We start from the raw sequence: 17,680 nt of genomic DNA on the forward strand, positions 1-17,680 counted from the left end.
CATGTAGGCCGAGGTCAAGTCCAGCTTCGTAAACGTCTTTCCTCCCGCCAGTGTAGCAAAAAGGTCATCAGCCTTTGGTAGTGGGTATTGATCCTGCAGGGAGAAATGATTGATAGTTACTTTGTAATTACCACAGATTCTGACGGGTGCCATCTCCCTTGAGGACTGGAACAATCGGACTAGCCCACTCGTTGAATTCAATCGGCGAAATAATGCCCTCTCGTTGCAGCCGAGCTTGCTCAATTTCTACCCTTTCTCTCATCATGTATGGTACTGCTCTTGCCTTGCGATGGATGGGTTGCGCCCCCAGAATTAGATGGATCTGCACTTTTGTTCCTTGGAACTTCCCGATGCCTGGTTCGAACAGTGAAGGGAACTTGTTTAAGACCTGGGCACACGAAGTTTCGTCAGTGGACAGAGCGCTCGGACGTCGTCCCAGTTCCAGCGTATCTTTCCCAGCCAGCTCCTGCTGAGCAGCGTGGGACCATCACCCAGTACCATCCAGAGTGGTAGCTTGTGCATTGCTCCATCGTAGGAGACCTTTACTGCCGATTACGGGGATCAGTTCCTTTGTGTAAGTTCTCAGTTTTGTGTAATTGGGGGTCAAGACTGGCCTTGAGGCCTTGCTGCACCAATTTATTGAAAGTCTTTTTGCTCATAATGGACTGGCTCGTGCCTGTGTCCAGCTCCATTGATACTGGGAGTCCATTTAATTCAACCTTGAGCATTATCAGAGGACACTTTGTGGTAAATGTGTGCACGCATATACCTCTGCCTCCTCAGTTTGAGGTTCTGGTTCATCATGATCTGCCATGGATGTGTCCTCCTCTGCTACATGGTGGTTTGCAGGATTAACAGGGTTTGCAGCTCACCTGCACATACGTTGGAGGTGTCCCATTGTTCCACAGCCCTTGCAAACGTATCCTTTGAAACAGCATGAAGTGGATGATCACTCCTGCAGTGCCAACAAGGTGTTAATGGTCTTGCATTCATGGTGGACTCTGAGGCATCTGCGGACGTGCAGCTGCAGGCATGTGGGACCTTCCCTGTACGTTGCAATTTGAAAACAACATCACTTTGTTCACAGTACTTGTAGCAGCATTCATGTGCTGAGAGATTTGCTTAGTATTGTCACTGGTGGCAATGAAACCTGGGCTATCGCTATGGCCTTACTCAAGGTTGGGGTCTCTACAGTCAAAAGTTTGCCAAGTATCACTTCATGACCAATGCCAAGTACGAAAAAAATCTCTCAACATATGCTCCAAATGTCCTTCAAATTCACAATGTCCTGCAAGGCGTCTTAGCTTGGCAACATAACTCGCCACTTCCTGGCTTTCAGACCTTTTGTAGGTGTAGAACCGGTACCTCACCATCAGAACGCTTTCCTTCAGGTTCAGATGCTCCCGGACCAGTGTGCACAAATCATTGTACGATTTTTCTGTGGATTTCGCTAGAGCAAGCAGATTTTTCATGAGGCCATACGTTGGAGCCCCGCAGGTGGTGAGGAGAATCGTCTTTTGTTTGGCTACGTTCGCTTCTCCTTCCAGCTCGTTGGCCATGAAGTATTGGTCGAGTCGCTCCATGAAGGTTTCCCAATCATCACCCTCTGAAAATTTCTCCAGGATGGCACTGTTCTCTGCATCATTGGATTTGTCATCTGTATCTCGTCGCCAGTTGTTATGTATGAATGAAGAGTCTGACTGGATACTGTGAGTTCAAAGTAAAGTGTGACCGTAGTCTTTTACTGCAGGTCTCCAGAGTGTCTCTCCAGCCTGTGAGGCCTCCATAAGTACCTGTGCTCCCAAGAGATTGTGGGATCCCTTGGGACTCCAGGGGATGAGCCCTCTAGTTGCTATACAAGGTATATACAGGTTTACATATATAACAGGAGTGAACACAGCCATCAACTCAGATTACTTTCACGGGGATGGCTTGAGCCAAAAGAAGCTCGGCATGATGTCTGAGGAGAATCAAATTAACAAAGGTGAAGAGCTGCAAATTGAAAAGGCATTTGTCCAAAAATTGCAGATAACAATTGAAGTAATGGATCAAGCTTCCTTTAAACCTACTTTGTGTTCAAGCACTTGATTGAAACTCCTGGCATTTGTTCAATGAAAGCATGACCATAGTCTGAACTCGGAATGTGCAGTCAAGAGGAACTTGAACCCATCACCCCTGTGTTTGCTGGCCTACATTGGCTCCCGGTCTGACAATGCTTCAATTTAAAAATCCACATCCTTGTTTCCAAATCCCTCCTTGGCCTTGGCCCTCCCTATCTCTAATTTTCTCCAGCCTTACAAGGCTTTGCAATCTCTACGCTCCTCCAATTTTGGCCTCTGGTGGATCCCCGATTTTAATCTCTCCACCTTTGCCAACTGTGCTTTCAGGTGCCTTGAACCTAAGCTCTGGAATTCCCTACCTAATCCTCTCCAACTCTCTAGCTCTTTTAACACATACCTTAAAACCTACCTCTTTGACCAAGCATTGGTCATCTGTCCTGATATCTTCTGTCGCTCAGGGTCAAAAATGTTTTTTTATTGATATGCCTCTTGTTAAGTGTCTTGGGATACTTTTACTACATTAAATGCACCAAATAAATGCAAGTTGTTGTAGTTGAATAGCGGTTTGTGACATTCTGGTTGCTGTAGTTTGCAAGAAAAAGGAAGAGCCTAACTCATCCGTCTTCTAATATTTTAATGCAGTGTTTCAAACTGGACTTGTACACATAATATCTACACGGAAAGGGCCTTTTCACAGGAATTATATTCTGCTTAATAATTTGAATGAAAATTAATTCAGTAAGTTACATACACAGGTAAATAGAAGAACCACTGGTCAATTTGAAGAAATGAAACACTAGTGAAAATTCAGTGGGGAAGGCTTTCTTTATGGTGCTTGTAGGATCCGTGTTAAAAAAACACAATAAAAATGTTCTATCTAAAAGCATAATACAGAAACACTGACACAGACCATGCTAAAAACAAATCTGCGTATGATAATGATGAGACCAGTTGGGTTAAATGACATGTTTCTGCCCTGTACATCCTATATAATTCCATATAAAAAGCCGATTGTTGAACTGCAGCCGAAAATGTACAAGCAGATGTACTTGGCTGGTGAATTGCAATTGCATCATTTGCCTTATTGACCCAGTGACCCGAAAGGGACAGAGATAGCAGCTAAATATCAAAAACGGGCCCCATTTAATCCTGACCAATGCCACCAGAGATCTGCGAGCATTAAAATTAAAATAGCAAATGTCCCAAGATTGATCACTGGGGTACTGTGTTACTATCCTCTTTATCTAGTCCATTTATAACACTACCTATTCCATATTCCTATACACGTTAATAATGGATGATCATCATCATCATTGGTCCCTCGGAATCGGAGAAACTTGCTTCCACTCTTAGAATGGGTTCTTAAGTGGCTGTACAGTCCAATATGAGAACCACAGTCTCGGTTACAGGTGGGATAGATAGTCGTTGAGGGAAGGGGTGGGCAGGGAACCTGGCTTGCCACATGCTCCTTCCGCTGCCTGCGCTTGATTTCTGCATGCTCTCGGCGATGATACTCGAGGAGCTCAGTGCCCTCCCGAATGCACTTCCTCCACTTAGGGCGGTCTATGGCCATGGACTCCCAGGTGTCAGTGGGGATGTCACACTTTATCAGGGAGGCTTTGAGGGTGTCCTTGTAACATTTCCTTTGCCCACCTTTGGCTCGTTTGCTGTGGACGAGTTCCGAGTAGAACGCTTGCTTTGGGAGTCTCATGTCTGGCATGCGAACTATGTGACCTGCCCAGCGGAGCTAATCAAGTGTGGTCAGTGCTTCAATGCTGGGGATGTTGGCCTGGACAAGGACACTAATGTTTGTGCGTCTGTCCTCCCAGGGGATAAGCAGGATTTTGCGGAGACATCGCTGGTGGTATTTCTCCAGCGACTTGGGGTGTGTGCTGTACATGGTCCACATCTCTGAACCATACAGGAGGGCGGGTATTACTACGGCCCTATCCCGGAACCAGTGCACCACAGTCATCAGTGCTTACGCCACAACACTCGATGCAACAGATGAGGCCAAAGAGGGATTTTACTCCAACCTCGAAAAATCCCTGACCTGCGTCCCCGGGGGCGATAACCTGATCCTCCTGGGCGACTTCAACGCCAGGGTCAGCAGGGAGGCGTGATTGGCAGAGAGGGTAGGGAAGGCCAACTCCAGCAGTACCCTACTCCTGACAAAATGTCTAGAGCATGAACTTGTCATCACCAACACCTTGTTCCGCCAGAGGGACAAATCCAAGGCATTGTGGCAACACCCTCGCTCCAAACACTGGCACCTGCTCGACCAAGTCATCATCCGAGCCAGGGATGGCAAGGATGTGCACATCACCCATGCCATGACAAGAGCTAACGACTGCTGGACGGGGCACCGCCTAATCCGATCCATCATTGACATCAACATAGCCCCAAAGCGAAGGGGCAGCAGAAGCAGTGTCACAAAAAAGTCAATGCCGGGGCACTTAAGGACCCAGCTAAGAGAGCCCTTTACAGTCAGCGCCTCACAGTTAACCTGGTGTGCCTTGATGACCCCGAGATGCAGAATGTCCACAGCGCTTGGTCTGCCCTCCAGGCCTCCATAACCAGTGTCTGCAAGGAGATACTCGGTCACTCAACCAGGAAACACCAGGACTGGTTTGATGATAATGATCTGGAGTTCAAGAACTAATAGATTGCAAGTGCAGAGCATTTCTGAGCCTAAAACAGCAACCCAACTCGGGAGCAGCAAAGCAGCATTACAGACGGCTAAAGGCTAAGGTCCAACAGAAAAACCCGGGACCTAAAGAACAGGTGGTGGATGGAGAAAGCACAGGAGATATAGCAGCTGGCCGACAACCTTGATGTGCGAGGTTTCTTCACCGCAGTCAAAGCCACATATGGACCAAACTCTCAAGGCCCCACCCCACTCCTGGCCAAGAACGGGGAAACACGCATCAAGGACACCGAGGCAGTCAGGGCCCGCTGGCAGGAACACTTCGAAGATCTCCTCAATCGAGACTCTGCCTTTGACTCGAGTGTTTTCGACTCCATTCCGCCGCATGCAACCCACCACCACCTCAGTGAGACCCCAACACTGCACGAGGTAGAAAAGGCTGTAAGACAGCTAAAAAACAAGGCTACGGGAGTGGATGGAATCCCTGCTGAGGCACTGAAGTATGGCGGAGAGGCACTACTGGCGCGAATACATGACCTCATCTCTCTCATCTGGAGGGAGGAGAGCATGCCGGGAGATCTCAGAGATGCAGTGATCATGGCCATCTTTAAAAAAGGGGACGTCCGACTGCGGCAACTACAGAGGAATCTCCCTGCTATCAGCCACTGGGAAAGTCGTCGCTAGAGTCCTCCTCAATCGTCTTCTCCCTGTGGCCAAGGAGCTCCTCCCAGAGTCGCAGTGCAGATTTTGTCCCCTCCGGGGCACAGCGGACATGATTTTTGCAGTGCGACAGCTGCAGGAAAAATGCAGGGAACAGCGTCAGCCCTTATACATGGCCTTCTTCAATAATGGATGAGGAACCTTGTCAAAAGATTTTTGAAAATCCAAGGAAGTTGTAGTTCCCCATCTACCGGGTCAGTAATATGTTCAAAAAAACTTCAGCAGCTTCTTTAAATATGACCTTGTTTTCCTGAATCCATGCATCCCTTAACAATTTATGCTTTCCCATATTATTTAGGGATGTACAGGACTGGACAAGCCCATTGTATTCCATCTGCTTGGTTCCAAACTTTGAACAATACCACACTCTTATCATTCATACCACTCAATTATTTCCTCTGAAAAATATGTATCCAGTTCCTCCTTGAATTTGCCAAAACCATCCACTCACTCTGGTTCCCCAGGCAGTCTGTTTTATATTCCCACAACCTTGTGGAGAATATTAAATCTCAACTACCTTCATCTCAGCAGCTTCTTTAGTCTTACAAATACAATTAAGCATCAAACCATTATCAACAATACAACTTTGCATTTTTCCAATTTCTCCCTGGTTTAGGATTTCGAGAAAAATCAGCACTGACAGTTTGGCGACTGGTATGTGAAATGTATAACAGACAATGTACATTATAAACAGCCATTAGGGACATGGCTACAGTTTATTAACCATGCACAACATTTTGTTTCTTGCTATCTTTGGAGAGGTGGAACTAACTATTGAGTTTCACTTTTGTCTTCCTGTACAAGTGAAACTTTATTTGATACCGAGTTCTAGACACAGCTGCTCCTTGATCTACAGTAGGTAATGCATTGTACACACTTGACAAAAACCTTTATTTGCTAATCGGACGAGGTAATGTTGAAGTCATTGTTGTTATCCAAAGAATATTCTAGCAGTTTTTTAAAAAAGATGGAAAGTTACTGAGACAAACGTGGCACCTCTTAGCAACAACAGAAAAAATGGTATGTGTTGTATCAGTTCCACTTTTTACCATGTGTTATCCTTTGGAAGTTTGAAAGTAATCTAGTGTATTTTATAATTTTTAAATATCTTGAATCTAAGAGTTGAGCTTTGAAGTGATGCTTTTGCACCACTATTTCACCCAATGTTAAATTTGATTTTAGAGGCAGCCTTTCAGCAATAAACATCCATTGTGTAGTGTTCTTCAATATTACATCTCAGCAGAACCTATTTCTTACATACTATATAAAAGGATGCAAGTTATTCATTGCTGAAGGGAAACACAGTAGACAGGGGCATTCTGAAAGGATGGTCACTTACCTTCAGTAAAGAGAACTTGTATTAAATAAATATATACTATGTACTGTTAATAATGTGGTTGAAATAGGTGAGTTTAATTCCTAATGTGCATTCAGTTGGTCAGGGCTGTGCTACAAATAGTTCACCTTTGCTAGGGAGGGGGAAATCAGCCAGGGTTCTAACTCCTGACTGTTATCGGTGACCCCGGCTGGAAAATTTGTGTGTCGTGGACAGGGGAGGATTGGCTGCAATGCCCCAGGATTGACTAGCCAGCCGACTAGACTAGACTCGTGTGAAGTATGGTCACTTGGGCAAAATGCTGGAGGACTGCTGGCCCTGTACCTCATTGTAAGATAACGCCTTGAGAAAAGAAAGTAAGTTATTGTTTCTACAAAAAGGAAAGGAAATATGATTAAAATTTATTTTCAATAAAATTCTTGTGAAATTAGGTTGCCAGATTGTTCTAACACTAATATCTGTAATTTTAAATATAAGGGTTAAATACACAATCAAAAAACATTTGGTTTCCTAATGACTGCATCACAATGCTACAATCATTTTGTGTATTACCATGAAGAGTGTTCACTATCCCATAACAACATAAATCATAACCTGAAAATATTGAGCATGCAGAGAATGTATGTGTGTATTCACTTGTACTCAACAATTAATTTATTCAACATTGAGATTTTTTGGGCCGATAGCAACTCTCTGATAATGGATGTTCGATGACCAATGTGCACTGCATTTTTAGCATCATGATATGAACCATGAAGGGAAAATTTGCTTTGTCCACTGTGTGTAATAAAAGTTAAAACCCGTTCTTCCTAACGGGGTTTAGTATTTTGCGACAGAGGAAATTTTCCCGCACTGCGAAAAAAATCACCGCATGTTTTTCAAGTAATAGTTTAACAGTTAGTGACTGATGATATGAGGAGAACATTTCTTCTGGCCAATACATGTTGGAGACATTGTAAACCTAATGGGAAAGATGTCCCATGTTTACTATTTCTAACAAAATCAAAACTCATTGTTGATTTTGCTAGAGATAGCGATCAAAGGAAATCATCCTCATGGTTGGTTTATATGATGGGGGCAAATGGGTTACAAGGTTGTGGCGCTCAAGCTGAAATGTTGTCAACAAGAAAGCTAACCTTGTGGTTTATATGACCCCAAAAATCTGTTATAATCTCCGAGACATTGTTACTTTAATTAATATATATAGAGAGAGCTCTATGATGTATAATGAGAGGAGGATATATCTTCATATATTATGCTAGAGCAGAGCTACAATAGGGTCAATTGAAAAATAATTAAGTCCATTTTACAGAGGAAAAACATTTCTATACACATTTTTATAAAGAAAAATGGATGCATAGGGCTCAATATAATTCCAAGTTGTTATAACTTGAACACCTTATGCAAAATTAAATATATGCCCCAAATCAGAGTTTTTGTTTTGAATGGGCCCATTTATTGTAGACTTACTTTGGAGGTGAAATTGAGATTGGAAGCATTTACTGTAATATAACCAGGTTCTGGAACAGAGTGCACCAGAACCTTTCATGGATGTAGAGGCTACCTTATAATTGTGATACAATATATTTTGGTGAATGTTGTGCTCATCAAGGTGGAACAAATTCCAATATCTAGCAACAGCATCAAATACTTCTTGCTGTCCCAGTATAGTATCTTTCCATTTTCTACACCAGCCACGCTCTGTGTTCTGAGTGAGATTGTCCATTTGGTGACAGTTTTTCACTGTGGGCTTCTATCCACTGGGAACCAGTTTGAGACGGCTGTTTCTCACCAACAGGCTTGTGTCCCATCAGACTGAACTGGTTTTCAAAACCAGATCACATGGATGAAAGGGCAGATTATCAACCTACTGCACCATCCACCTTGAAATATTTGTAATGTAAGTGGGCCTGACTAAGTAACATTCAAACAAATGTGTTTCGGGTGGATCGTGAGTTTAAATATATATATACTGATAGCCATTAGGATTGCCTGATAGAGGTCTCCAAGATTATGATCTCATGGTCCCAGCAGGTCTTAAGAGGTAGCGGCAGGGATAGTGGACGCATTGGTTGTAATTTACCAAAATTCCCTGGATTCTGGGGAGGTCCCAGCAGATTGGAAAACTGCAAATGTAACACCCCTATTTAAAAAAGGAGGCAGATAAAAAGCAGGAAACTATAGACCAATTAGTCTAACATCTGTGGTTAGGAAAATGTTGGCGACCATTATTAAAGAAACAGTAGCAGGACACTTGGAAAAACATAATTCGGTCAGGCAGAGTCAGCATGGATTTATGAAGGGAAAGTCATGTTTGACAAATTTGCTGGAATTCTTTGAGGATGTAACAAACAGGGTGGATAAAGGGAAACCAGTGGATGTGGTGTATTTAGACTTCCAGAAGGCATTTGACAAGGTAAAAGGTTATTGCACAAAAGTTCACAGGGTTGGGGGTAACATATTAGCATGGATAGAGGATTGGTTAACAAACAGAAAACAGAGAGTTAGGATAAATGGTTCATTCTCGGGTTGGCAATCAGTAACTAGTGGGGTGCCGCAGGGATCGGTGCTGGGACCCCAACTATTTACAATCTATATTAATGACTTTGAAGAAAGAACCGAGTGTAACATAGCCAAGTTTCCTGACAATATAAAGATGGAAGGAAAAGCAATGTGTGAGGAGGACACAAAAAATCTGCAAAAGGACATAGACAGACTAAGTGAATGGGCAAAAATTTGGCAGATAGAGTATAATGTTGGAAAGTATGAAGTCATGCGCTTTGGCAGAAAAATATCAAAGAGCAAGTTATTATTTAAATCGAGAAAAATTGCAGAGTGCTGCGTTACAGCGGGACCTGGGGGTACTTACTCATGAAACACAAAAGGTTAGTATGCAGGTACAGCAAGTGATCAGGAAAACCAATGGAATCTTGGCCTTAATTGGAAAGGGAATGGAGTATAAAAGCAGAGAAGTCTTGCTACAGTTGTACAGGGTATTGGTGAGGCCACACCTGGAATACTGCGTACAGTTTTGGTTTCCATATTTACGAAAGGATATACTTGCTTTGGAGGCATTTCAGAGAAGGTTCACTAGGTTGATTCCGGAGATGAGGGGGTTGACATTTGAGAAGAGGTTGAAGAGATTGGGTCTCTACTCATTGGAATTCAGAAGAATGAGAGGTGATCTTACCGAAATGTATAGATTATGAGAGGGCTTGACAAGATGGGTGTAGAGACGATGGTTCCACTGAGAGGGGAGACTAGAACTAGGGGCATAATCTTAGAACAAGGGGCCGCCCATTTAAAATTGAGATGAGGAGGAATTTCTTCACTCAGAAGGTTGTAAATCTGTGGAATTTGCTGCCTCAGAGAGCTGTGGAAGCCGTGACATTGAATAAATTTAAGACAGAGATAGTTTCTTAACCGATAAGGGATTAAGAGTTTATGGGGAGCATGCAGTGAAGTGGACCTGAGTCCATGATCAGATCAGCCATGATCGTATTAAATGGCAGAGCAGGCTTGAGGGGCCGTATGGCCTACTCCCGCTCCTATTTCTTATGTTCTTATGCTCTTATGTTATGATAAATAAACTTTGGGTTGTTCCACTGCTCTGTGAGGTGATAAAACAGGGCACAAATTTAAGATAATCACAAAAATAATTGAAGGGGAAGTTAGAAATATTCCTTTACACAGAGTGTGGTTAGAATGTAAAATTCTCTGCCACAAACAGGGAAGTAGCCACTTGTTTGGTTTGGGGGTATATTCTAGGTATGGAGAGCAGAAGTGTGGGATTAGACTCGGTGGCTCACGTGGACAAAAGCACCATCATAAACTTGATGGGCCAACTGGCTTGTTTCTGTGCTGTAAGTTTCAATGATTCTAATGTCAGAACCATGACCTCTCCAATTGATTTTTGAATTCGTATTGGCAGATACAATTTAATGCAGACAAGTGTAAAGCACTGCACATAGGAATGGAAAATGGACAACACATGTATTCTTATGAATGGTTTTGAGGAAAAAGTTGAAAGGGACCTAGGAATCTTAGGAGACTTGACACTCAACATATTCAACCAAAGCAAAGCAGCAACCAACAAAGCCTACAGAATAGTGAACTGCATATCCAAAACAATAGAATATAAATCTCAGGAAGTTGTGATAAAACTGAACTGTTCTGATCCTACTACACCTTGAGTACTGTTTCCAGACCTGTTAGCCAAAAAATAAAGGATACACTCAAGCACTGCAAGCGATGCAGAGAAGAGCCATGAGACTGATCCCTAGCATTAATGGGAAAGCCGGGAGAATCATAGACTTTTCAAACTGGAAACTTGAATACAATATTGTGCGAGTGCCGCACTGTCAGAAGTGTAGTCTTTTGGATGAGACGTTATACTGAGATCCCATCTGCCCTTTCAGGTTGATGTAAACGATCCAATGGCACTATGAAGACATCACCGAAAACTCACTATCTATTATTTATCTTATTGCTGTTGTTGGACCTTGCTGTGTGTAATTTGGCTGCCACTTACCCCTCTTTTGCCACAATGACTACACATCAAAAGTACTTAATTGGTTGTGAAGCACTTTGGGATGTCCTGAGATTATAAAAGGTGCTATATAAATGTAAGTTCTTAATTTATAGTTATCTATGTGTGATTGACCTGGTATAGTAGTCTCACTAGCTTTAAAAAAAAAGACAAACCCTTAATCCCTGTTATTTTCTAGCCAAGACCATCTTTCAAATATTTGAATTTACCAATGGTCTTTGGGCATTTAACACATGAAAAAAATCCCCTGTCACAGTGTCACCGAGGGATATTCCATGCAACACTAAAGCATAGGCCTGGACAGTCTTTTTAAAGAACAAGTTCCTGTTGTAACATAATATTTGGGGCAAGGAAAGACCATTGGTGCATCGACCCTACCCTCCCAAACTACTCATTGTTCCAGAATCTGGTAAGAAAACGAAGAGCCATGTACCCCTTTCCTAATAGGAATTCATCCAGTCCTTTATAAAAGAAAACTTCCGTGATGTTATGTTGCACCACCCTTGCTGGTAACTTGTTCCACAATTCTAGCATGCTCTTTTCTTTTAACACCTTTAACTTTAAATGTTGACCCTTAGCCATCGACATTTTAAAAATAAAATGAAGATGGTGACTGGTGTTGAGGATACCTTCCAGTTGCTCCTAACACCACTCCAGTACAAATATTGAAAGCTGCGATCCAGTACAAACAATAGTGCCTCATGCTGCTATTTACATAAAAAAGCCCACAGGATCAGCAAACCATTCCAGCTCCTGGTGGCACATGAGAAAATGGCATACCTAGTGCAACCATACAAAAAATTACTTCTAATCAAAGCTCCCACCCTCAAATGTCTCATTGAAAGTTACACATATATAGTTAACAGTGAAGGGGTTGAGATGAGTTATTTGATGTAGCTTTCTTTAGATCCTCTGATACCCTTTTTGCACATGGCAAAACTGACATAACCAAATGCTTTGGGGTTCATCATTGCCATTAAGTCCTGGCTCTAGATATATTATAGTTAATTTATGTGACTGATTCTTTAAATGCCCTGATGTAAAACAATGAACTACTTGTGAAACTGAATAAAACTGAGCTTGTGTGTGCGCGGGGAGGGGAGGGGACTTTTCAACAGCTCTCATCTAGTCAAAACCATTCTTTCCCTTACCCTGAAGTCTTATACAAACTGTAAGATGCGCCTGTTGCTTAAATCACCGTCTTCTTTCTATTTTAGGTAGTAGTAAACAGTGCATCTGTCCCGCTGCTTCACATCCTCTTTCTATTTACCTCAGTTTCAAAATCAACTGAAAGCAGATGGTTTCCAAGAAGTCTCCCATGCGACGTGACGACCAGTGGCCCTGAGGTGCTGGTGGACTGCAGTGAACGTGAGCTGAGTCAGGTGCCAACGGGCTTTCCTTCCAATGCCACCAACATCACCCTGACTATCAATCACATCCCAGAAGTGCACAGCATGTCATTCTCTGGGCTGAATAACCTCACTGAGATAGACCTGAGATGTAACTGCGTGCCCGTCATACTAGGCCCCAAAGACAGAGTGTGCACCAGGCCTTTGAGGGTCCAGAGAGGAGCCTTCTCCTCCTTGCCAGCCTTGAGATCGCTGTACTTAGATGGGAACCAGCTCAATGGGATCCCGCAAGGCTTGCCTCGCACTCTGACCTTGCTGAGCCTGGAAGCCAATAGCATTTTCGTTCTGGCCAAAGAAAATCTTTCGGAGCTGACCAACCTCGAGGCGATCTACCTTGGCCAGAATTGCTACTATCGTAACCCGTGCAACATTTCCTACCAAATCCAGCCGGACACTTTCTACAACCTCAGCCGTCTCACCATCCTGTCGCTCAAAGACAACAACTTGACCCATGTTCCTCGGAAACTGCCGCCGAGCTTAAAGCAGCTTTTTCTGTACAACAACATGATCAAATGGATCAATGAAAACGATTTCACCGATCTGGTAGAACTGGAAATCCTAGACCTGAGTGGAAATTGCCCCCGCTGTTACAACGCCCCATTCCCTTGCCAGCCCTGCCCGGCCCCAGGATATATAGACATACCTCTCAATGCTTTTCAAACACTAAACAAGCTAAAGATTCTGCGTCTCCACAGTAACTCTCTGACGGTCGTGCCCAGCTCCTGGTTCCAGAACACTTCCAACCTACAAATGCTGGACCTTTCGCAGAACTTCTTACAGAAGGAAATAGCCTTGGCCACTTTTTTAAAACATCTGCCCAAGTTGGAGGAGATAGATCTGTCCTTCAACTATGAACTAAAGTTGTACGCCAAGCATCTGAACTTGTCCAATTCTTTTTCCAATTTGGAGTCTCTTCAAAGTTTGAGAATCCGCGGGTATGTTTTCAATGACCTCAGGGGGCGACAGCTGAACCCGCTGCTGGGCCTCAGGAAGCTCAAGCTCCTGGACCTCGGCACCAACTTTATCAAAGTGGCCGACCTGCAGGTCTTCACCAAGTTCCGCGCTCTGCAAGTGATCAATCTCTCGGAAAACAAGATCTCCCCCTCTTCCACCGACTCGTACAGCGGTTCGTGCGGGGCGAATGGCCATGCCCAGGGCGCCAGCGGCTTCTATGGATCTCCGGACCAGATGCATTACTTCCGCTACGACGAATACGGCCGGAGTTGCAAATCCAAGGACAAGGATTATTACCCCTTCTCGCCCGTCCTGAACACCGAGTGCAACCGCTACGGCTCAACTCTAGACCTGAGCAGGAACAACATCTTCTTCATCACACCCGCGCAGTTCCAAAACCTGTCCTTCCTCAGGTGCCTGAATTTGTCTGGGAATGCTGTCAGTCAGACTCTCAATGGCACTGAATTCCAATACCTCCCCCACCTGCAGTATTTGGATCTCTCCAATAATCGCATTGATTTGCTTTACGAGTCTGCTTTCCAGGAACTGAAAGAACTTCAGGTTCTGGACCTCAGTAACAATAACCATTATTTCGAAATGGAAGGTTTGACCCACCGTTTAGATTTTATCGAAAACCTGACCGCTCTCTCCAAACTAATATTGAACGAGAATGATATTTACTCCTCATCAGACATTATACTGAAGAGCAAGTCCCTCAATGTCTTGGAATTCAGAGGCAACCGCCTGGATTACATGTGGAAAGACGGCAATGAAATGTACATAAAGTTCTTCAAAAACCTTTACAACCTGACCCGCCTCGACCTCTCGGGCAACCGCCTCAGCTTTATCCCGCCCGGGGTCTTTGAACATTTCCCCCCGACCCTGCGGGAACTGCTGCTGAATGGGAACCAGCTCAAGAGCTTCAACTGGGGCAGGCTGCACCTGCTCGCCGCGGTGGAGGTGCTGGACCTCAGCGGCAACGGGCTGACCACCGTGCCCCGTGTGCTGGCCAATTGCACCAGCACCCTGCGCAAGTTCATCCTGACCAGAAACAAGATCTCCAAGCTGACCCAGCACTTCCTGCAGGACGCCACCTTCCTGCGGTACCTCGACCTGAGCTTCAACAAGCTGCGTATCATCGAGCCCTCCAGTTTCCCGGAGGGCGCCCTGCACCACCTCGAGGTGCTGCTGTTGAACGGGAACCACTTCCTCTGCACTTGCGACGCCGTGTGGTTCGTGTGGTGGATCAACCAGACCTCGGTCTACATCCCCCGCCTGGCCACCGATGTCACCTGCGCCTCGCCGAAAGCTCACCGCGGCCGCAGTGTCATCTTCTTGGACCTGAACTCCTGTGAGCGGGATTACATCGGCGTGACCCTGTACTCTGTCACCGCCGTCATGATCCTCTTACTGCTGGTGCTCTCCATCACCGGCCACTTGTTCTTCTGGGATGTTTGGTACAGTTACCACTTTTGTGTTGCGAAGTTTAAAGGCTATCGCCCGATACCCTCGAATAACGCCACCTACAGTGCATTCGTATCCTACGACACAAAGGACTCGTCCGTGGCAGACTGGATCCTGAACGAGTTGATCACTAACTTAGAAGAAAGAGGCGAGCGACGATTCTGCCTGTGCTTGGAAGAAAGAGACTGGGTGCCAGGCCAACTTGTAATGGACAATCTCTCCCAGAGCATACACCAGAGCAGGAAAACCATTTTTGTCCTCACCAATTGCTACGTAAGCACTGGGAGCTTTAGAACTGCTTTCTACATGGCTCACCAGCGGTTGCTGGATGAGAAGGTCGATGTGATCATTTTGGTTTTCCTGGAGAAGGTTTTGCAGCGCTCCAAGTACGTCCGGCTGAGAAGGAGACTGCGCCGCAGCTCGGTCCTCGAGTGGCCCCGCAACCCTCGGGCTCAACCCCTCTTTTGGCAGCGCCTCAGAAATGCACTGGCGGCCGACAGTCACATGCAGTATGGGAAACACTTCAGCGAAATTATATAATATGTGGGAATGTGTCAGAAACTGCCTGCTTTAGATTAGTTATCATCAGCAATCAAGGGAGTTCCAACAAACCCTACATGTGCAAAGTTACACTTGATAAACTTTTACAATATTTAAAATTATAACCCCAGTAAAAGCCACAGTGTAAATAGAGGAGAGGCAGTACGATGCCAAGTAATTTACTATCTCGTATACCGACCACTAATGTTTACAGATCAGTTACTGGAAGAGCAATGATTTACATAATAATAAACCATTAGAAAGGATTTGCAAGTTAGTGGTACTGGTTAAAATGTTTAATGAATGATCATAGGCGGTCCCTCGAACGAGGATGACTTGCATCCACATGAGTTCACAGATGTTTCAATGAAGGGCCCGATGTTCCAGTCCTGAACTCTAGTTGAAAGGGTGGAAGATGCCTGTGCGTGGATTTTTTTAACATGTGGTGACCGTTGCACACCAGCCACCACACGGGCTTGACAGAGCTAGGCTTTTATTTAGTGGCACGAGTTAACCAGGACGACTGGAGACCTGCTAGTGCACACACATATTGCAGTGTGGGCTGGCCCATGCTGCCCCTGGGCCCTCGCCTCTTCTGGGCCCATAAACCATAAGACTAGTTGGTACAAAAGATGCAATGCTCACCCCCCCCCCCCAGATTTGTATTATTAATGTTAACTATCCCCTCATAGAATCATAGTAATTTACAGCATGGAAGGAAGCCATTTCAGCCCATTGTGTTGCTGGCCAATCAAGAGCTATCCAGCCTGATCCCACGTTCCAGCTCTTGGCCCTGTAGGTTACGGCACTTTAAGTGGACATCCAAGTATCTTTTAAATACGGTGAGGGTTTCTGCCTCTACCACCCTTTCAGGCAGTGAGTTCCAGATCCCCACCACCCTCTGGGTGAAGAAATTTTCCCTCATATCTCCTTTAAATCTGCCCCCAATTACTTTAAATCTATGCCCCCTGGTTGTTGATCCCTCTGCCAAGGGAAACAGGTCCTTCCTATCCACTCTATCCAGGCCCCTCATAATTATATTCAGCTTGAATTTTTAATCACGGGGACTGTAAGTACCCAATGACTTACAGTATTTACAACTGCCTTGGATCCTTTTACAGTGATGTCATTAAATGTATATTGTATCAGGCTCTGTGCTATTTAAGCAAATAAAGTTATTGACAGGTGATCAACGGAAAGTTATGTTGTGCAATACAACCCCAAGTTATTTGCTATCTTGTGTATATATTAAATACCACTAATATTTATGGCCCACTAATAATGATGGCATTTGTTACTACAGTATTATAATTAGGTCTGGGACCATTTACACTCTATTTAGACAAAGTTACTCTGAGTACAGACTAGGACTGCTTTGGACCACACGTTTTCCAGTATTCAGAGTACACAGAGCCAGCTTGAACAGAACTCATCTTGGTTTACTTATAGATAAAATGTTTCATTCCAAGCTAAATTAAACGATGTTACAGCTTTCTGAGGTGCTGATGTAATAACATCAAGTGGTACCTGTGTGAAAGTACTTTTTAAATTGAGTCTTCCAGTGGCAGTTATCTTGCAACTGATTCTTCTTTGAACTGTGTAGGCAATTTTGTTCCAGCTAATGTCTCATTTTAATTGAGCCCTTGAGATTTGAATGAGTAGTCTCAACGCAGCAGTAGTGGGATAACTTGTAATACACTCTAATAATACAGTTGGAGTCTGACTTATGTGATCAAGCAACTAGATTTTGGGCTCAGTTTGGTTGGATATTCAGATTTAACTAATTAGATGCCTATAATGTCACACATTAACTGGTCAAGGCATTACAGAAAGCAGATAGAAAACTGGCAATCTAAAAATGACAGAAAGAACTTGCATTTATATAACACCATTCATAACTTCAGGATGTTCTAAAGTACATCACAGCTAATTAATTACTTTTGAAACATGAGATCATTTATATACAGTAAGGTCCCACAAGCACTAATGAGATAAATGACT

At 44.1% G+C, this 17,680-nt stretch overlaps 1 protein-coding gene across 1 annotated transcript; it reads left to right on the forward strand.

The window, feature by feature from the left end:
• Nucleotides 1–10,533: 10,533 nt before the first annotated feature.
• Nucleotides 10,534–15,679, forward strand: tlr7 (toll-like receptor 7). The gene is made up of 2 exons (XM_070892734.1): nucleotides 10,534–10,626; nucleotides 12,530–15,679. The coding sequence occupies exons 1-2, from the start codon at nucleotides 10,534–10,536 to the stop codon at nucleotides 15,677–15,679; spliced, it is 3,243 nt and encodes a 1,080-aa protein (XP_070748835.1).
• The last annotated feature ends 2,001 nt before the right edge of the window (nucleotides 15,680–17,680 follow it).

Source organism: Pristiophorus japonicus, chromosome 11 (assembly GCF_044704955.1).
Source record: "Pristiophorus japonicus isolate sPriJap1 chromosome 11, sPriJap1.hap1, whole genome shotgun sequence".
NCBI lineage: Eukaryota > Metazoa > Chordata > Chondrichthyes > Pristiophoridae > Pristiophorus > Pristiophorus japonicus.

Excerpts from the sequence above, each read along its gene's own strand:
- tlr7 (XM_070892734.1), top strand. The coding sequence starts at position 10,534 with ATGGAGAGCAGAAGTGTGGGATTAGACTCGGTGGCTCACGTGGACAAA. Across the intron at positions 10,627-12,529 it reads AACTGGCTTGTTTCTGTGCT|GTAGTAGTAAACAGTGCATC; the intron begins GTAAGTTTCAAT and ends TTTCTATTTTAG.